The sequence below is a fragment of the Rhamphochromis longiceps genome, linkage group LG12 (assembly GCF_057381845.1).
Source record: "Rhamphochromis longiceps isolate RC_006_pf linkage group LG12, R_longiceps_female_GT1.1, whole genome shotgun sequence".
Classification (NCBI taxonomy): domain Eukaryota; kingdom Metazoa; phylum Chordata; class Actinopteri; order Cichliformes; family Cichlidae; genus Rhamphochromis; species Rhamphochromis longiceps.
Genome location: NC_140568.1, coordinates 8,193,066 through 8,215,233, shown reverse-complemented (window position 1 = coordinate 8,215,233; position 22,168 = coordinate 8,193,066). Strand labels below are relative to the sequence as shown.

General features: G+C 40.6%; 2 protein-coding genes across 4 annotated transcripts in view; one reads left to right on the top strand and one right to left on the bottom strand.

Annotated features, from left to right (window-relative positions):
• Window positions 1-50: 50 nt before the first annotated feature.
• On the top strand, window positions 51-17,964 carry LOC146656809 (gonadotropin subunit beta-2-like). Its single transcript, XM_085424578.1, has 3 exons — window positions 51-1,049; window positions 11,487-11,570; window positions 17,534-17,964. The coding sequence occupies exons 1-3, from the start codon at window positions 1,008-1,010 to the stop codon at window positions 17,765-17,767; spliced, it is 360 nt and encodes a 119-aa protein (XP_085280704.1). The 5' UTR covers window positions 51-1,007; the 3' UTR covers window positions 17,768-17,964.
• A 121-nt stretch (window positions 17,965-18,085) lies between these two features.
• Window positions 18,086-22,168, bottom strand: part of LOC146656806 (kelch-like protein 10) — a 42,131-nt gene continuing 38,048 nt past the window's right edge. For all 3 annotated transcript variants that reach the window (XM_085424577.1, XM_085424576.1, XM_085424575.1), the window contains exons 3-5: window positions 21,518-22,096; window positions 19,102-19,251; window positions 18,086-18,867 (exon numbers count right to left, since the gene is read on the bottom strand). In XM_085424577.1, the coding sequence (XP_085280703.1) occupies window positions 18,568-18,867; window positions 19,102-19,251; window positions 21,518-22,096 (1,029 nt within the window). In that variant the 3' untranslated portion in view covers window positions 18,086-18,567. The remainder of the gene's footprint in view (window positions 18,868-19,101; window positions 19,252-21,517; window positions 22,097-22,168) is intronic.

Sequence of the window (22,168 nt, the reverse complement as noted above, 5' to 3'; positions counted from 1 at the left end):
TGAAAACATAATGTGATGATCAGATTATTTAAATCCCAAATTTAATGCAAAATAGTGCAAAGACAGCATTGTAAACTAGAATGTTTTTGAAAAATGTTAGGGATTTATATATCTGCCTCAATTTTATACGATCAATATGACGTTTTAAATATTTGTTCATCATAAATCATAGAATATAAAAAAACAAGGACACAGCTTTCAGGTTGAAATGTGAAGCCTATGACGATGTTTCTTCAACCTGCATCAGGCCAGCAGGAAGAGACTGACTGCAGAAATCTTTGGTTATATAAAAGATTGTTGGAAAATGAGCTACAGACTTCATGTTCCATTCCACCAGTAAACAATTCATATTTTCAAGTCTCATCAAATTTATGTTTACTTTGTAAATTTTAGCCCACTGAATTGTCCAGAAGTGAGAGAAAGTAAGGTCCACTTTATGGCAGCCCTAAGTTATCTATCAATTGATTTGTAGTATAAACAAAACCAAAAACATTAGGAGTCCTACTACACAAGTGCAGTTACTAGGGATGGGTACCGGTGTCCGGTGGTCTGACATAAACGGTAGTAACCAGACCGAAAAGCAGCGCACATTTCGGTGCTTTATTTCGGTGCTTTTTTTTTCGATTCGAGCCAATCATTTTACGTTTCCGAGAATGGTAGGCGGGGCCAGGTACGTACGTTCTTTTAGAGCAGAGCTACAGATTAAAAATGCCCAAGACGAAGCGGTCAAAACTCTGGCTGTACTTCACAGCAAAATATGCAAACTCAGCAGCCTGCAACAAGTGCTTTAAGCTGATACTGTGATACTGTGCAAAGGAGGTAACACCTGGCGACGCATAGCGTTTTTTTAAAAAGCCGAGAAATGCGCCGTATTTGATAGCTTGCTGCGAGACCTCACACCGTGCACATCTACTGCGGGTGGGTTGCCTGTTATCGGACCCGGAGCAATATCCCCCAAAAACCCGAAGAATGGAGTCTTGGCCCCTAGCCCTGCCAGTGTAGCAGAAATGATGACGGATGATGATGCAGCAGCAGCCGTTCTTCTCTGCGTGAGTAGCTTAATGTTGTCCGTGTGTAATTTTCGTTGAGTAGGCTAACCACGTTATTACATTAATGCATGTAAGGTGAACTAGTATGGAACGCCAGGACTGCCATAATGAAATAATTAAATACACCATTAAATAATTAATTAAATGTGTCAATAATTAATTAAAATTGGAATTAATTAATTAAATAAATAGTTATGACACATGTAATTAATTAATTATTGACACATTTAATTAATTATTTATGTATTTCACATTTTAATTAATTATTGACACATTTAATTAATTATTTATGTATTTCACATTTTAATTAATTATTGACACATTTAATTAATTAATTATTGACACATTTAATTAATTATTTATGTATTTCACATTTTAATTAATTATTGACACATTTAATTAATTATTGACACATTTAATTAATTATTTAATGATATATTTATTTATTTCATTTTGGCAGTCCTGGCGCTTGGCTCTCATCATGAAATAATTTTATCTGTCAGCCTCACCCATCAAACTCAGGGGGCGGGGTTAACGCTGCCCATGCAGCTTCTCTAACATTTGATTGGTTGCCGTGCAAAGTAAGTCAAAACAGGTCGATCCTAGATAATCGATTGCTTGTGTAGACTTGGGGCAGCCAGGTATCCCAGAATGCAGATCAAATCACAGGCAGCAATGGTGGTGGTGTAGTTTTAAAATGCCCCGTTTTTCTGTCACCAGCTACACTTTTAACAGTGTTTTAGCCGCGAATGTCGCGACGTATGTCTGGTCAGGTTGTCAACATAGAACATGTTTGCAAAAGTGCTCAGATGTTTTCAGAGATTTCACTAGCTCTGCTAACAATTAGCATGCAGAGTGCACCCAGGGGGTTACGTTAACCGGTTTGTTTACATATTCCACTCTCCGTGTTCCACATGTTGCATTCGCAGATTCTCATTTTCACCGAACGATCGTCTCTTTCCGCCTGGTCTTGTGTCTCTGTGCTTCTGTAACATAAAGAACGAGCTGACATTTTTCTCACGAAACCAGCGATCAGCTCAACAGACCCTCAGTTTACCTGCATGCATCCTCCTCCTCATCTGTCAGCTGTTTAACACCTGCTGCTAATTCAAGAAACACGCCTACGTTACCTGGTGATAGTCACAGTTTAACTGGGCAGCCGGTGCTCGATATAACGCAATGTCAGCGCATTTTTCTGCACAAGATAAGTAAATATAGTGTTTTCCCCGAGCGCAGAGCTGCTGGAGCTTGTTTCCTTACAGAGCACTTTATAGGCGAACAGCTTCATCAGCGGCTGATGTCCAATCACCGGCACACAGCTTTGAAACCTCAGCTGAGTTTTAGCTCTCAGTGGTTAAACGCTGGACTTCATTCACTCAGGTTCTGTCTGTCGGGTCACGTTTACTTCGCTGTTTTATTTACAACTGAGCAAATCGGTTTGGCTGAGGTTAAAGTTTCTCATAACTACATAGTTTCACAGACGTTTAATGGTTCACTGGCACATGTGTTAGACTGAACTATCATCTAAATATCATCTGTTTTTTAATAGTTATTCAACTGTATTCTAAGCACCAGCTGTCTGTTAGAATGTGATTTTTTCTCTCCCTCTGTTGGCAGAGGTATAAAAATGCGCAGGAAAATCTGACGTGCATGGCAAACTTCACCGACGATATTTAGGGAGGAATAAACACACATCAAACATAAATGAACCAATTGCCTGTCTCCATAATTGAGAGCATTTTCTCTTCTTATGTCAACACTCTCTCTCTCTTTTTTTTTTTTTTTTTTGCTTTTTCGGTCATGTTATGTTTACCTGTCAAAGGTTTGTTACAAACTATGAAACACATCGTGCAGACTTCTGGATGTTAGAAGAAAACTAATACTGCTCATGAATGAGACTAAAGGCAGGAAGGTGTCCTTTAAAACTAAACATGTCAATAGGACCTCCCTGTTTATATCATAGTTTATGATATAGCACGTGTATTTCAGTAATAGCCTGCTGATTTCAGTGTAGTGGTGACCAGTCACACAGCTCACATAGGGGTTATCTGTGATACTCCTTAACTATAATTTATCCAAGTTAACTTCAGTTAACCATTCAGACGGTTCTTTTGCAATGAAAAACATAAACACCCATGCTGCCGGTAGGTTTCCTCAGTGCCAGCTGTTAACATTATAGCTGCTTATGCAGTAACCATGGTAACCACGGACTCTGAGCGGCTGGATCGACGGAGGTCAGACGACAATTTTACATGTATGATCTTAAAACAGGACACAGCCACTATACGTGCTGGCCTCATATCAAATGTGAAAGCAGACTGAGTCTATCTTTGAGGTTTGTTTATATCTAATCTTCCTTTTCAAACATTTAAACAGCAGCGAGTCTGCAGCTGAGGGAATACAAACTCAAATTGTCGGAACAGGTTTGCTCGTTTCTTGGATTCATTTGGTGATTTATTAAATGTATAACTGTTATTCTAATCTGCTGCTGAGTCTCTTACACTTTTCTTTATGCTGTATATTTTCACGTCTCTGGAATAGTTGGCAGTTAGATAGTCAGCTGGGAAACTCTGTGTTAACTCATGGAGCTGAGGATATCGTGGATATGCTGACCTCGCTGCGTGGTGTACAGGGCCGTTTACCCTCATGATTAATATTCACAATAAAAATATTAGCCGAACATCATGAAGTCTGTATGTGTTTCATAGTGTCGAACAACCTTTGTACAGTTAAAGGCAGCAGTTACTACATGACGGAAACACCAACGTTATCTCTTTTATGCGTTTATACGCAGGTCACACTGATTACGGAACAAAAACCCAAAGATCAGATGTTAAACAGATTTATTTGCTCTCTCTCCTCCTTAAACATGTTTTTAATGTTAGTTATAATTCAGAATTGGCGACTGAAACACGTAGGACACATAAGAACATCAGGAAATAAAACATCGATAAATATAACCTCAGTAAAAGAAGTCAGCGGGGGTTACTACAGCTGTGTACCGGGGCCTGCGCTTTGTCGGTGGGATTGCTTGCGAGGCGAGCGGGTCTATCCCACGCTTTGCCGTGAGACTGGGCAGACATCTCCGACATCATCGAAGCACTTTTGCAAAGAGGCTGTATCTTGACAAACCGACCAGACACATGAAGATTAAACCACTACATTCTCGGCTAAAAAAAATATTAAAACGGTATTTGGTGACACACAAACAGGGTTTTTCAAAGCTCAGTTCTGTTAGCTTCCACATGCCGGTTGTGTGCTAGAAACAATGGCCACCAGGCCAAAGCAATGGTTTTGACTCGATCAGCGTTAACCCCGCCCCCTGAGTTTGATGGGTGAGGCTGACAGATAAAATTATTTCATGATGAGAGCCAGGCGCCAGGACTGCCAAAATGAAATAAATAAATATATCATTCAATAATTAATTAAATGTGTCAATAATTAATTAAATGTGTCAATAATTAATTAATTACATGTGTCATAACTATTTATTTAATTAATTAATTCCAATTTTAATTAATTATTGACACATTTAATTAATTATTTAATGGTGTATTTAATTAATTCATTATGGCAGTCCTGGCGTTCCATAAACTAGCAAACATCATCATAGCTACATGCGGCTGTCTTCTTGTTTGATGGCAGATGCTCCCTTCACCCTGGCTAAAAAGGCTAAAATGACCAAAGAAAAAGTGGAAAACAGTTAAACATGAGAGGTTTTTGGACAAAGTTTGTGTTTTTTCCATTGTTTAAGCACTGCTTCCAGCCAAGAGTGATACCATATATGCCCCATAGCTGCAGAAAAGGCTAACATTGTTATCTTTTTACAAAAAACAGCTGAACATGAGAGGTTTTTGGACCAATTTTGTGTTCTCCATTCTTTAAGCACCGTTTGAGCACCGGCACCGTTTCAAAAGTACCGATTTGGCACCGGTATCGGATAAAACCTAAACGATACCCATCCCTAGCAGTTACTGTTACTGGCATGTCAGTATCAACAAAGCTAGATCTCACACACTGTTAGAGCCAAATAGAAATGTCAGTTTTTTTATCTGAATATTCTAAGTCACATTTAAATGCTTTTCAATATTAGTTTTTTTTTTTCCTTCAGTTTGCATATTAAGATTTTTTTGCACAGTTCATCCTGTTATTGTTTTGCTGTTATAAAGTGTAGGTAATTCTGCTGATGTGCTCAGGGTTAAAGTTAATCAGAAAAGGAGTTTGAAAAGCAACAGTTTTCTTTTTATAGCTGTTTAATGTGTTTTATTGACAGGAATAGATAACCCGGACTTGAACTGAAAATGTTTTATTTTCAAACTGACAGTTTTGTGTACAATAAATTCCTTTCTTCAGTGTTTAATGTCTGCCTTGTTTTCATTATTGGATTACATTTAAGCTGCCTTTTGGAAATCACGAGTCAGAAACTTTATGTTCTGCAGAAGAGACAGAAGCTTATAGAAAACAATTGCTTTCAAAACACACGGGTCATGTGACTGTGACAAAATCTGAAGTTTTGGTGCACTTCACCCCAGTTCCAACACGTGGCGTACCTGCTGCTTCAAGGTACTGCCAGGCGCCAGAATTCACATTTTTATCAACCGGAGTGATTTGTAATAAAGATTTGTTTTAGATAGTACCGCTTTAATTTATTAAATGTGCATGTGTAAAAGAAAACAATACCCTCTCTCTGACCTGGATTTAAAGTGTAATCAAATAAATATTATATAGATAAATATTCTACTCGAATAATTACTGGCATAGAGATGTGAGAAGGCAAGATACTGCTGGGTGAGCTCATATATGCACTTGTATAAGCAGAGAGAGAGTGGCACACAGAGCTGCAAACTCTTAAAAATATCTCATTAAAAATATCTTCCTCACTACAACCGTATATTCACATACTGTGATCAAAAAATAAAGCAGACCGAGCTCAAAACCAACTGTAAACCTGTGTGGCTATTATAGTAAATGTAGTAATGTTACCCAGAGATATATTTGAGGGCTCACTTGTGACCCATCCCATGTCCATCCAAGAGAGGTGGGTTAGTGCAGCTCGAACAAGCCATTGTATCTCTGCCCAGAAAGCCAGTTAGCGGCTAGCTGACTAAGCTATCAGAGTTAGCTCCAACGACGGACACAAGTTATAGCAAGGACTGCATGGGACATAACACTTTAGACAGGCGAGGCTGCTTGTGACATTATCCACCAAATTTCCCCTTGTGGGACAATTAAAGGATTATTCTATTCTATCCACTCTGCCATAGCCTGGTTATAGACTCAGCACCCGAGTGCCTTCATTGCTATGTATGGGTGACTTCAACCATGTCAGCTTTGACTACACTGCTAACTTTCACACAGGGAGAGAATTGTAGACCTACTGTATGCTAATGTTAAGGATGCATACAGTTCCTCCTTCGTCCCCCGACTGGTACGCCATGTCCCAGTGGCCCCCAGAATTACAGGCCTGTGACTTACACGTCATGAAGACACTGGAAAAATTCATCCAGCTCCAGCTTATTGTCATGCCACAACAGGATCCCCTTCAGTTCCCCCACCAGCCCCGCCTCGGAGCTGAGGACGCCATCATGTACCTGCTCAATCATGTCTACGCCCATCTGGACCAGCTCTCTACCCTCTACACCACAGACTTCATCCACTGCACAGAGACCTGCCATCTTCAGAAGTTTTCTGATGACTCTGTGGTGGTTGGATACATGGGTGATGAGAGTGAGGCTGTGAGTAAGTCCTTTGTCACATGGTGCAAGCAGAATCCTTTGCAGCTCAATGTGACAAAGACCAAAGAATTGATTGTAGGGGTCCTCAGGAAGCACAAACTGGACTCCAACCTGCTGCTGACCTTCTACTGCTCGTCTATTGAGAGCCAGCTGACATACTGCATCACAGCATGTTATGACAGTTGCACTAAGGTGGATAGAGGAGTAGTCAAGGCAACACATATGATGACCTGTGGCCCTTTCCCCTCCCTGATGGACATCTATTCTTTCTGCTGCCTCAACAGAGCAACAAACATCAAGGACAGCTCCCACCCTGGTTTTGACCTGTTCAACCTGCTTCCCTCAAGAAAGTGCTACAGGTGCATCGGCACAAAGACTGACAGACTCAAAAATAGTTTCTTCCCAAAAAGCTATAACCACCCAGAACTCACACGTTCACTGACTTCTTCTCTTTGGCTCTAACGGAGGCGGTTGCATCTCTCTCCCTCTCCCTCATCTTATCTTTCCTGCTTGGTTTCTTATGTCCTTGTCTAGTTTTGTCTAACTTTAACCCTCAGAGAGTCTCTCAGTCATGTTCTATAAAACCTAAAGATGGGCTCTGAGTACCCAGACTGTTCTTATTGAACACAGATCATTGACGGACATTTAGATCTGCTGTAAAATTGGATGCAGCTCGATCGCACTAAACCCAAACAACCACCATTTCTCTCATCTAACTACCCAAGTTACTGCTAGAAGGACCTCAAGGCCGAGGGTGGCTGAAAACAACAAATTCTTCTCCCTTATAACGAGACTGTGTTATGGCTCTCTGCGCTACACCCTTCAAGGCGCAGAGAGCCTAAAAGGTTGGCTGTAGGACTGTTTACTTCTGCCCAACCGGGTGAAGGGACACTCTCTCAGCTGAACACAGGATACACATGCGCACACACACACGTATACAGACACAGACATACCCTCATCCCCCTCCTCCCTCCAAACACCTCAGATACTTGCCTCCAGCGCAGAGATGCTGCAGGACTGGATGCTGCTGTCTACACCGGGAAACTCTTACACCATACCCACCACATGGTTTTTTTGTTTTCTGTTCTCATACTGATCTCCTACTAGAAGCTCAGTCTGAGATAAGTTCTCTTTTTCTCTCCTCCATGGATATTTAAAAAAAAAAATACTGTCCATATGTATATAGCGCAGCAGAAACTTATAATCATAAAACTGGATATTTATAATTGAGCTATTTGTACATATTACATCTATTTCTTATATTTTGTAAACTTTGTACTAAATTAAAAAACAACATATGCAGTCTGTTACTGTTCTCATTGTCTTGGAGCAACTGTAACCTTATAATTTCCTTAGGATTTGATAAAGTATTCTCATTCATTAGAATCAGAATTTAGATTTGAACATTTTTATTTTTATGTACAAATATTATTTTAATATTATTATTGTGTGTGAGGGTGAAAAGCCCAAAGTTTTGGAAGAGGCATACAGGCACTGTGGAAAAAGTAAAAATGTGTGTGAGTTCTCTAAAACCGTTTTTGTGAACACTTTTCTAAGTACCGTATGTTTTAAAATGTGAAACATGATTTTATTGACATGATCATCAAAGAACATGATTTTTACAGGGAGTGCAGAATTATTAGGCAAATGAGTATTTTGTCCACATCATCCTCTTCATGCATGTTGTCTTACTCCAAGCTGTATAGGCTCGAAAGCCTACTACCAATTAAGCATATTAGGTGATGTGCATCTCTGTAATGAGAAGGGGTGTGGTCTAATGACATCAACACCCTATATCAGGTGTGCATAATTATTAGGCAACGTCCTTTCCTTTGGCAAAATGGGTCAAAAGAAGGACTTGACAGGCGCAGAAAAGTCGAAAATAGTGAGATATCTTGCAGAGGGATGCAGCAGTCTCAAAATTGCAAAGCTTCTGAAGCGTGATCATCGAACAATCAAGCGTTTCATTCAAAATAGTCAACAGGGTCGCAAGAAGCGTGTGGAAAAACCAAGGCGCAAAATAACTGCCCATGAACTGAGAAAAGTCAAGCGTGCAGCTGCCAAGATGCCACTTGCCACCAGTTTGGCCATATTTCAGAGCTGCAACATCACTGGAGTGCCCAAAAGCACAAGGTGTGCAATACTCAGAGACATGGCCAAGGTAAGAAAGGCTGAAAGACGACCACCACTGAACAAGACACACAAGCTGAAACGTCAAGACTGGGCCAAGAAATATCTCAAGACTGGTTTTTCTAAGGTTTTATGGACTGATGAAATGAGAGTGAGTCTTGATGGGCCAGATGGATGGGCCCGTGGCTGGATTGGTAAAGGGCAGAGAGCTCCAGTCCGACTCAGACGCCAGCAAGGTGGAGGTGGAGTACTGGTTTGGGCTGGTATCATCAAAGATGAGCTTGTGGGGCTTTTTTGGGTTGAGGATGGAGTCAAGCTCAACTCCCAGTCCTACTGCCAGTTTCTGGAAGACACCTTCTTCAAGCAGTGGTACAGGAAGAAGTCTGCATCCTTCAAGAAAAACATGATTTTCATGCAGGACAATGCTCCATCACACGCGTCCAAGTACTCCACAGCGTGGCTGGCAAGATATATATATATATATATATATATATATATATATATATATATATATATATATATATATATATCTTATTCTTTCCCAGTTAAATTTACCCTTCATTCTAATTTGTGTTGTACAGTTATTTCATTTTTAACCTTAATTTATATTTTATTCCTTCCTAGTTAAATTTACCCTTTTTAATTTTTCATATTTATTTCCTGTCTTATTCATAGCCTTTTCCTTTTTTGTTTTCTTTAGGTCACGAGCAGTTGTCCAAGCATTTCACTACATATCGTACTGTGTATGACTGTGTACGTGACAAATAAAATTTGAATTTGAAAGGGTATAAAAGAAGAAAAACTAATGACATGGCCTCCTTGTTCACCTGATCTGAACCCCATTGAGAACCTGTGGTCCATCATCAAATGTGAGATTTACAAGGAGGGAAAACAGTACACCTCTCTGAACAGTGTCTGGGAGGCTGTGGTTGCTGCTGCACGCAATGTTGATGGTGAACAGATCAAAACACTGACAGAATCCATGGATGGCAGGCTTTTGAGTGTCCTTGCAAAGAAAGGTGGCTATATTGGTCGCTGATTTGTTTTTGTTTTGTTTTTGAATGTCAGAAATGTATATTTGTGAATGTGGAGATGTTATATTGGTGTCACTGGTAAAAATAAATAATTGAAATGGGTATATATTTGTTTTTTGTTAAGTTGCCTAATAATTATGCACAGTAATAGTCACCTGCACACACAGATATCCCCCTAAAATAGCTAAAACTAAAAACAAACTAAAACTTCCAAAAACATTCAGCTTTGATATTAATGAGTTTTTTGGGTTCATTGAGAACATGGTTGTTGTTCAATAATAAAATTATTCCTCAAAAATACAACTTGCCTAATAATTCTGCACTCCCTGTATAAAACTTTTATTCTTATGCTTTGAATAAACATGTCAGATTTTCATAAAACATTCATTTGTATGTTATAATGTTTTTCTACACCATGTGTAATTTTTATAGAACCTTTCTTTATTCTATGTATAATCATGTATCTTTGAAAAATAAAATATCTAATCTTATCTTTTGTACTTTGTGGTTATTGAATAAATATTAGCCACTGTGGTGGGGTGTGGTCTGCGGTGCGGCTGCAAGGTAGGCGGACGCATGTGGACGACAATCACACCTCGCTGGCTTAAAGTCTGAATTCAGTCCTGACTGTTTGTTCATGTTGGAGTTTGTGGCTGCAAGCTGGAAAGCTGCAGCCAGTGTGTGAACGACAAGCGTGAATAAAGTGCATGCTGAAAAGCATGGAAACATGGTCGGGTCTGCCGTAGATTAATTACAGCCACATATAAACTGATAAAAACAGATGGCTGAAAGAAATGTTTGATGGAAAAAGGAAAAAGAGTGTTGTGCTGCTAAACTTTGAGGTTCTAAGTCACCAATGTTTAAATAAGAAAATGCCAAGAGGAGACTAGCAGCCCTGAGTCTGCATGCAAAACATGAAAACTCCATAGCAGTGATACTTGTTCTTACATAAGTGCAAACATAGGTGGTATTGTTCAAGTGAAACAAGAACATATCATTTTACAGTACATTTTTGCCATCCTGTGATCTCATTTGCCACATTCTCCTAACATCTTAGAGCTATTTCCAAACAAGAATGTTTATGTTAGATTCTGTTTTAACATGTCACCAATTATAATTCTGACTTTGAAGTAAAGACACTTTTTGTTTTGGCTGTTTTTAATCAGTTCCAGTCGTGTTCAACCCCCATTTAGATTTACTTTCCCAAACTTTGTGGCACTAATGATTCTGTGTCCAGGTTTAAAACACCTGCTCTCTGAATTTGTACAGAAATTCTAGTGTAAGTCTGAGTTTTGGGCTGCTTTGGAGTATTAGTTGTTTTATATTACCCGAGTCCTGAGTAAAGTGTGGTATAAATGCAGGCATGGTCTCAGTGTTTTCTTCAGTGTTCTGGCTGATGTTGTTGAAGCCACAGTGAGCATTTTTGTCCGTTCACCAGTGTGGCGGTATTTGAAAAATATACATCACGGGTGAAATGAAGATGGTTAAACTGTTACATCGCAGCTTTAATTTGAATTAACGTGTTTGTCTGTCTGCAGGCTTCTCAGCCAGACGAGCTGACCATCGAGGAGCAGGAAATCTTGGAGGTCATCGATGATGGCGACATGGAGGACTGGGTCAAGGTACAAAAATAACACAAACACAGTTATGTAGCAGAAGCACTCTCATGTTTGAGGGTTGGTTGTTTTGTGTATTAGTTCACTCTCTGGCTCTTAGACTGTTTGACAAACATTTAGTTTCAGTTTTTATAAGACCTCGCACCGGTACGGACTATCTACTGGACGTTTTAGTGTTTCTCTGGGATCAGCTGGACTGATGTGGCTTCAGGAATTAGAATAATTCAACTAAAATGCGTGCGGTGCATTGGGGCAGGTCAGGTTGGCCTGGGTGGTAGAAGCTCTGCTGAACATAAAGACAAATCAAAAAATGTACAAATACACAGTTCTCTGCTTCTTTTTTTGGCCCCGCAGCTGTAAAGGGCTGATGGGAGATTCTCGTCACCCAGCCGGGCAGGCAGGTGGGCAGGCATGGCTGAGAGTCTGACAGGGGTCAAGTGGTGGAACGACACTTGACCCCCGACTTGAACGACACGTCTCCCTCATGCATGAGTAACACGAAGAACTTTGCCTACTTGGTGTTCAATGCTTTTGCTGTGTAATTATATTGTCTTCAACGTTCCAGCGAATAGGTTCAAGCTACAAACCTATCATTAATTGGTCCTTCGAGAGCCGGAGCCCTGGAGTCGACATTCACCGAGGGGAGAAGAGACACGCTGAAAGACTGAGGTCAGCCAGGAAGTTCCTGTAGTAAAGTCCCGAGACGTGAGAATTTGTCATCGGGCAGGTGGATTAGCTGTCTGTTTTCTCTCCTCGATGAATGACGATCGGCGGGATTCGAGGCTGATATTACATGCTAAGCAACACCAAGTAAGTTTAAGTCTTTGCCACTGTGTGCAGCAAAGCACGCAACCACTGTGTGAGTTTGCGTTGAAATTCTTTATCACTGTGTGCGATAAAGTGCATGATCATTGCGTTGTAAGTCTTTGCCACTGTGTGCGGCAAAGCACGCAGTCACTGTGTGAAAACTGCGTTGTAATGGATGATGGAGAAGCTGAATTGAATATGAAAGTGCAAGTCTATGCCACTGTGGGCAAAGCACGCAACCACTGTGTGAGGTTGCGTTGCGGTCTCTTCTGAGCTGATGAGCAAGCTACACATTATCAGATCGAGAGCTGGCTGAGAACTCCTCAAAGAGAGGGAAACAGAACTGTGATAACTGTGATAACTGGAGTGTGCAGCGTTTCCGTGAGCAGTTTTTCTGCATCTTGACTCATGTGTGTAGAGTGTTCATAGCATCAGCATCATGTTTTTGTTATTTGTTTTGTTGGGTTGAAAAATAAATAAACTTGTGATCATACTCATGGATCACCATGGCACATATCACCAGCCATATGATTTATTTATGCACATGAAAAAAGTGAGTGTGAATGTGTCTGACGTCACAGTGTTTTTGTGCGCTGTGTAAAAGTAATTGCCTCCAATTGTGAGAGCGGTGATTCTGCAGGTCACCAGCTATTGTAAAGAAAAAAAAAGAGTGAAAAAGAGACAAAATTTACATTGTAGATGAAAAATAATCATAGGAAAAAGGTTTTGTGTTGATCAGCCAAGAACAACTACAATTTCATTTTCTGCTTTTAAGAAAGGAAACATGCAGGCCAAGTTTCTGGCTGACTTATTTACGGTGCCATGTGTTTCTCAAACTCACAAGCGAGCTCTCACTCCTCCCTGAAGACAAGGAATGCAGCTCCAAAGAGCAATAACATGGCAGATAAAGAGACAGCAGCAAAGTCCTGAGCAAAGAGTCCCAGCAAGCAGCAGCAGTGTGGACGAACAGCATCAGAGAAGAAGAGCAAACCCATCACCCTGCCTGATTGGATGAATGGCACTGTGTTTCCAACAAGCTGCAACTTCACTGTGCATGTGACAAGAACATTTGAGGAGAACTGAGGAGACTGTAGGAGTTTGACATTTGCCACTGTCGCGGTTCGAATTTTTGAGGAAGAGACATAGGACAGAAAGTCCATAGTGGGTCAACACAAATGATTTTATTAAAATACATATGTGGTGAAGATGGGCTCTGCAAAACATCAGGCTCAATCTCCCGCCTGACAATAGGTGGGTGTGATATTTATACTTATGATGACCAGTAACTCCAGTGAGGACATATTCTAAAAAAGGAACCGCTACTTCCTCTGTTCCTCCAGATGCTTCCTGTTATTCTACTCTCTGCACTTCAGAACAGAGCATGAGCATACCGTTTACAAGCAACACAAGTCTGTGTGCAGGCAGACTTATGTCTGTATTTTAACCTCAGTACATGACCTCACTCAACAAACAAAGACATTTTAGAAGTATACTTCCTGACTCCGTTTGAGTCATCTGTTACCAGGCAAACTCCAATGCAGCAGGCTGCTGAATGCACACAGGCAATATGTAGTAAATTATACTGTAAACATGTAGGCAACCTTTCAATAGCTGAACTTTGCTCCATTGATCGGCCAGACATCGCGCTGCCCGTAGCTTCAAACCATTAATTAACTTGACCAAGCTTCAACCCTTTAATTATGCAATATGTGTATAACATGATTACAGTTGCACCTGCAATGAAAGATTATTATGTGCTTATGCTAACACCTGAAATACAGACTTTAATATAACATCATCAGTTTCAATAAATGTGTCAATGAAATGACAATAATGATAAATCATAAATGATGCAACAGTAATAATAAGGATTATGAATAGTAACATAGATTATGAATGTAAAATAATATTTCATCTCTATACTCCTCCTCTTTGGCCTCGAAAAGGCCAACACTCCTCTTATTGTCTCACTCCTCGGGCCACGCAGCCACCTCCTCTTTGAGTGAAATGATGCTCTGCGATCCTTCTCTTCTTTCTTCAACTTCCCAGGTAGACTACTGGTTAGTCGTTGCACGGGTCAGAGGGTTTATTCTGCCTCTGTTTTGCCACCCGTGTTATTTGGAGATGAGCTTGTCTCCACCAAACTCTCATCTGCTACTGCACATTGAGACCAATGGAACTAGGTCCCGCCTGTCCCCTTCAACTGGACTGCTGTTGTGGTACGAGCCGTCACTTTTGGAGCTTGGCACGCTCCCTTCATCCCTCAGGTTCTCATGTTCCAACGCTGCTGAAGATTTAAGGCAGAGCACGTCGTACACCTTAGTTGTCTTCCTCAATGTCCACGATGAATCTCTCATTTTATTTAAAACGTTGCTGTGGGAAGACTCCTCTCAATCTCCTGCAAGCTCAGTAGCACAGCTGCCTGTACTATTTCTGCCGTTCCTCAAGATGATCACTGATCCTCCTCAAGCCTCTATCCTGGCCTCCGCTTCCATCCTGTAGGCGCCCTTCCTCACTCACTTCTCGTCATGGCACCTCACGACACCTACAAATTAAAATGACCCTCCTCTTGCACCTGGCTTCCGCCATGTGTCAACTCCCTACTGAGACCTGTACAAGAATGTTACACATTCTCTCTAAAACAATCTCCCGCCAACCTGTAACCCTGTGTAAAAACATTAGTCAGCAGTTACATGTTAAGCTCATTTAACTTCATCTGCTTCTCTCACCCCAACCGGTCGCAGCAGATGGCCGCCCCTCCCTGAGCCTGGTTCTGCCGGAGGTTTCTTCCTGTTAAAAGGGAGTTTTTCCTTCCCACTGTCGCCAAAGTGCTTGCTCATAGGGGGTCATATGATTGTTGGGTTTTTCTCTGTATCTATGAAGCGCCTTGAGGCGACTTTTGTTGTGATTTGGCGCTATATAAATAAAATTGAATTGAATTGAATTAACTCCCAGCTCCACCTGGAACCTGTATCCTGGAAAACAAATCTGTTAAATCAAACATCTTATTTACAACCAACTATAAATCATGAAAGCGATAAAGTATTCAGCATAACAGACAAGTATCATGTTCAGGATTTCTCAAATCATTAAATCACTATTAGTGCCACAATTTATTTTATCCACAATTTAATCAGTGACTTCCTTAAGCAATGTCACTCCACTTGTTTTATCACTATGAGCCCCCTATTAAACTGTTCCATAAAAACTGCATCTCTTATTTGTTTTCTCATGTCCCTTGTCTGTTTTGTACCGAATCCTCCACATGCACTCTTAACAAAAGCAAAACAAACATTAGCAACACATTGACCATCTCGGGTTAGGCGTCAGCCCTCCACATTCCAGAGGTGCTATAAAAAGATTTCCTGTAAAAAGAATCACACTGTTTTCAAGACCGGATGTGTCTCCCCCCATATTCACTCCCCTGTAGTATTCAACATTTTCCCAAGAACACAGTTTAATAGCATCACCAACTCATAACCTATAAACACAGTTTCTTCACACATAAGCCCAGAAATCCTGTAGTAGGAAAACATTATTAGAAAACATTAACTATTTGTCCAGTTATAAATCACATATTCAAAGCACATTAAGAACTGTAATGCTGTAGAGAAGAAAATGCAAATGTTAACGCTGCACAGGTGTATACACCCTTTCTCACAGTAATCTCTGTGAGCAACACAAACCCCTGAACAATACACCTGTTAGATTCACAAACACAGAAAGTGGCATTTAAAAGTTAAATCGTCATGCAACCTCAGATGTTGCTGTCATCCTTCTGCTCCTGTAAAAAGAAACACACATAAATTCATCCACCCTTTTGGCCTATCTAGGTGGAGGTTAACCTTGAGTCGTGGTCAAGTCTTGTCAGCTTTTACCAGTCAGTCAGTTTGTTTTTATTTCCAGTCTTTCATTCATTCATTCATCCATTCTTTGCTGATAGTGGAAACCATCGCCGCATTTAGATTTCCGCGCTCAGCAAAATGACGTCATTTCAAAAAGAAAAACTCATGACTCATAAAGTCACAAACATGCTGCCAGCTGCTGTTTGCAGTAAAGTCAAGCTGTGTGTCTAGTATATTTGTCATGTGACTCCAGACCTTTATTATAAACATGTAAGTGACTAAACTGGGAAGAAAGTCAGTGTATTTCACCTGTATCTGTGTCACAGATACTAAAAACTTTCTGGTTTCTCAGCAAAAGTAAAGGAATATATTAAATTTCAATTCTATTTAATTTATATAGCAACAAATCACAACAACAGTCACCCCAAGGTGCTTTATATCATAAGGCAAAAACCCAATAATAATACAGACAAAATCCCACCAATTAGATGACCCCCCCCCTTTCCTTAGAGCAAGCACTTAGTGACAGTGGGGAGGAAGAACTCCCTTTTAACAGGAATAACACTCCAGGAGTTCCAGGCTCAGGGAGGGACAGCGATCTGCTGTGACTGGTTTGGGGTGAGGGGAGGAAGACGGGAAAAAAGACACACTGTGGAAAAGAGCCAAAGATTAATAATAAATAATGATTAAAAGCAGAGTGGAGCATAAGAAAATAAATCCAATAAAACCACATCATGGGAAGCCTCCGGCAGGCTAGACCTATTGTAGTGTAACTAAGGGAGGATTCAGTCACCTGATCCAGCCCAACTATATGCTTTATGAAAAAAAACCCCAAAAGGTTTAAGCCTTAACAGTAGAGTGTGTCTGACTCTGGTTGCACAGAAGAGGGCCCTGAAAGCTGAAGGCTCTGCCTCCCTTTCTACTTTTAAAAATCCCTCAGAACCAAAAGTATATTTGATGACTTTATGGTGTACATTTGTGAGTTATACCAGGGAGTCCATTAGCTCTAAATTTGAGGAGCACAGTATGCAGACTTGAACGCACTGAAGATGTAACACTATTAACAAGATAATCAACCTCTGTGGGAGTAGCGTTTAGGTAGCTCCCCTGCACTGTGTTGGCACATGGTTCATTGAAAGCATCAACTTTCCCTCACTGTGATGCACAACAGTTTAACAGTAAGACTTTATGCCTAAAACCAGGACTTTGAAACTTCATTTAACATTTTAGGTGAATTTCTTGTTTAAAAACAGTTGCTTCTGTAGTGTTATAACAACATTTTTGTAAGGACACTGTTTTCATTTCCCCTCCCTTTAGGACCCTGTCATCAAGATACCATTCAGCAATGTGTACCAGCATGTGTGCACATATCGGGACCTGTACTATAAAACATTTGAGCTTCCCGCCTGCCCACCTGGTGTAGACCCGATCGTCACCTACCCTGTGGCTTTGAGTTGCCACTGCGGTCGCTGTGCCATGGACACATCTGACTGCACCTTTGAGAGCCTGCAACCTGACTTCTGCATGAATGACATCCCTTTCTACTACTAAAAGAAGCTCAATCATATTTAAACACATTATACAGAGTATATGGAAGCTGCCCTGTTGTTTAGAATCAACCAGTAATTACAAAAAAAAAAAAAAAAGTTTCTGCTATCGAAATAAACACATGATGAATATTTCTCTCAAACAGTGTCTTAAAAAAAGATAAAAGGTAATTGACGCCTGACGTCTGAAAGTTGACGCCACAGCTGGAGTAACTTTAACTTTCCTCATATCTTAAGGCCAGCAGAGATTCAAAATGACATCTGTGTAAAATTTACATGGAAAAAAGTTCTTTCTGTAAAGTGATATATAACCTAATTCAACAGTTTATGAAGAATTTATGTCCCATTGCTAGTTTCAAGTCTTACTGATGTGACACGATGCATTCACTTCATAAACTGTGGATCCGATTACAGTCAGCCTTAGTAACTCTAATTTGTGACTCTAATTGGATTTCATCTACTTTAATTGGACATTAAAGTAGGCAAGAAAACTACATTGAAGATGGTTGAGCTGGCTAAACGCTGGTGGTAGAGATGAAGATGGCGGCTTGAATGGATCACCTATTAGTGAAGAAACGATTTGACTTTTACCAATGGGATCTTAATATCATAGCTGTTAACCTCCCTTGTGGCCATAAAATGTGGAAGCTGCAATGCCCATCATGTTGAAAAGAAAGTTCAAGTTCTCTGTTCAGCTAAAAGAGACTTTTTCACTGGGATGTCAGACCTCAGGATCTTAAGCAGAGAAACAGCCAGTTTTTTATTGATGAAAAATGTATTTCTTTATTTCTTTATGTGAAATAATTATGGAAGATAAGCAGTCAGATCGGGGTGTCGCTTCAGAACGCAACAACTGACAGCACCTTGGGTCATCCCTTTGTCGCTGACAATGTACCACCTGTTGGTCTTTTCATCATAGCACTCCAGATTGCAGAATAAGCCGCCATTGTCGAAACCTCCAACCACATACAGCTGGTCCTCCAGCACTGCAATGCCGAAGTTTTTACGAGGGTGTAACATGGGAGCAACGTTGCGCCAGCGTCTTGTTCTTGGGTCATATGCGTTGACACTACGCAACCGAGTGATACCGTTAAAGCCACCAACCTGTGCAGACAAAGGACTTGTTACAGTCTGTAACGTAAAAATGTTCTGTTGTAAAAAAGTAAATAGGTCTCCAGATTCCAAAATATCTGATTCTAGGGTAATTATAGAAATCACATTCCAATAACCCAGTACATGGTACTTGGAAAATAATACAGACTCCCAAATACAGGTACAGTAAACATTCCATGTTTGAATTTCTGTCCGTAATAAGAGTATGTTTTAAGCTCTTCTTACTACAAAGATTTCGTTATTGTAGGCGACCACGGCTCCCCCAGTCCTCCCGGTTTCCATGGGTGTGATCAGTGTCCACTGGTTGGTGTCAGGGTTGTAGGACTCAGCACATGACAGAACTTCATCTTCAGTAAAACCACCACAAATGTACACCTAGAAATTAAAATCAAGTTTAAGTCAAAATTACTAGTTAGTTTGTTTGCTTGCTTGTTTTAATCAATTTTAAATCATGCCTTTTATCTGTTTTTGTTTCTAATGTCTCTGTAAAGCACTTTGAATCACCTTGTTGTTGAATTGTGCTATACAAATAAATTTGCCTTGCCTTGCCTTACTAGAATTAAATGTTTCAGCTTCCAGAAAAAACTTACAAACACTAAAAATGTCTGTGAAGGTTCTCAGTCATCCAGGTCATCGTATTCTAAGGAGCTTGGAAAGAAAAGCATCTGGACTTCTTTAAGTTGCTTGAAGACTTTTCACCTCTCATCCGAGAAGCTTCTTCAGATCTAAGAGTCAAATGGTGGAGAGTCCCAGATTTAAGCCCTGTGGGAGTTTCCCCCCAAGAGGGACAAAGGACCCCCTGATGATCCTCTACCTAATTACATGAGCCAAGGTGTGAAAGAGGGTGTGGGTCACAATCAGCCAGGGTTTCAGGTGAGCTCATTGTGAAACCTGGCCCCACCTTATCAAGCGAATTCCTGAGATCAGATGGCCCAGGATGTGAGTGGGCGTTAAGACGTCTGGGAAGGGAACTCAAAACTGGATTATAGATGGCAGACAGCTGGTGTCGTAAGCCACCGCCTCTGTTCAAAGATGGTCGCTCACAGTGGTCATAAATGGCTTCTTTCACTCCTCTTTCAAACAATCTGTCCTCCCTGTCCATAATGTGAACATTGGCATCCTCGAAAGAGTGACCTTTGTCCTTTAGATGCAGATGGACTGCTGAGTCTTGTCCCGTGGAGGTGGCTCTTCGATGTTGTGCCATGCGCTTGTGAAAAACTAAAAATGTTTTCATCAGATTTCTGTGTAGCTACTTTGCATAATAGTAGTAAAAATCTAAAAATGATGGTGTTATCCTAAAACATTTAGTTTTAGCAGAGGTTTGCTGCATTTATTTTCTGTATTTTGCAGACTTAAAAAATATGGATGCAGAAATTATAAAATTGCTATTTTTCACGATGTGAGGGTGAAGTAACCATAACCTTCTCCCTGAGCTGTTGGATTAATGGTAATAGAAATATTTAGCTTAAAAATAAAATATTATAAAACTGATACAATTCATAAACTATTCATATTTTCCACAGAAAGGTCCAGTGATGATTAAGCCCTCAAGCTGAAAAGTACATTTGCAAATCAGTGCCATGTTAAGCAAAACAAATAAAACAGGAATAAAGAAATTGCCAAGCCATAATATTCTTTAAAAAAAAAAAAACATATATTTACTGAGATTAAATTAACAAAAAGATCCCAACCGAACCAAAAAAAACCCCAAAACAATCCTTTGCAGGATTGTTATAAGTTTGCAAGAAAAAAAGTACCAACCAAGGAAAGAATGTCTTTCTCAATACTCATGACATAAATCTAAAAAACAAATATTCACTTTTTAAAAATTACTCCCATTGGCCAGCTTTATAAGACTATTAAAAAAATGTTTTTTGCACAGAAGCTCACAGAAAAGTAATATTTTACTGTGGGCTCATGTTCCAGTGCATAAATACGTTGGTTGGCTGGCTCCAAAAGATAATAAATCCCCATATGTTGTAAATCCAACTACATAGCCTTAAAAATCATTTTTACAGCCAGACACAAAAGACCAAAAAAACCCTAATCCATATGGATAGCGTCCTGGCTAAAATTTGGGTTTGTGACTGCTTTGGGAAGTGTACTTCCCAACCCCCCTGAGCCAAGGTCACCCCGTTTGTGGGGCGACCTTGGCTCAGGGGGGTTGGGAAGCGTATCTGTAACCGGAAGGTCGCTGGTTTGATCCCTGGGCTCTCTGTCCTGATCGTTGTGTCCTTGGGCAAGACATTTTACCCTACCGCCTACTGGTGATGGCCAGAGGGGCCGATGGCGCGATATGGCAGCCTCGCTTCTGTCAGTCTGCCCCAGGGCAGCTGTGGCTACAACTGTAGCTGCCTCCACCAGTGTGTGAATGTGAGAGTGAATGAATAGTGGAATTGTAAAGTGCTTTGGGTGCCTTGAAAAGCGCTATATAAATCCAATCCATTATTATTAATCTATTATTACTGACAGATTAAGGCATTGGCATCTTTTGGTGCATTTCTAATGGAATTATTTGACTGTACATTTTATTGACGCAGCTTGTTAACCAAGGTTGTTAGCATTACCAGTTAACTTTGTCCACCACTTTCTCCACAAAACCAACATGGCAGAGATCTTCCACTACCTCAATTCCACTTACCTTGCCGTGTAGTGTTGCAGCACCAGCTTCTGCCCTGCGCTTGTGCATCGATGCAATCATAGTCCACTGGTTGGTGTCAGGATCATATCGTTCTGCATTTTTCAGTGTCTTTTGGTTTTGGCACCCGCCCATAGCATATATGCAGCCATTCAGTGTGGCCACACTGAGAAAGCCCCGCTCTTCATGCATCGGCCCCACCTCTGTCCAGGTTTGGCTGGTGAGGCTGAACCTTCTCACATGACTTGAATAGCTTGTGAAATCAAAACCTCCGATGCAATAGACACATCCATTGAGGTAAGCATAACCGTAGAATCCCAGATACGGTGTCAAGCTCAGCGGCACCCAGTAGTCAGCTCGAACATTGTACATCTCAATCTTGTCACTTGGTAAAGGACCACCAACGGCCAATAAGACTTCAGACGGCAGGCGTGTTTGGGGTATAGGTCTCTCCACAATGGACTCATTTAGCATCTTCATGGCAGTGGTTACCATATCCATGCATGCCGGACTACTACTCACCACATCATTTCTGCTCACAGTGCCAACCAAGTACTCAGTGGGTATTAATAGTAGGCGGACCTGGATGAAAACAAGAATCATAAGGGAAAAAGGCAAGAAATACAACATTAGACTGTATATAAGAGTTGGATG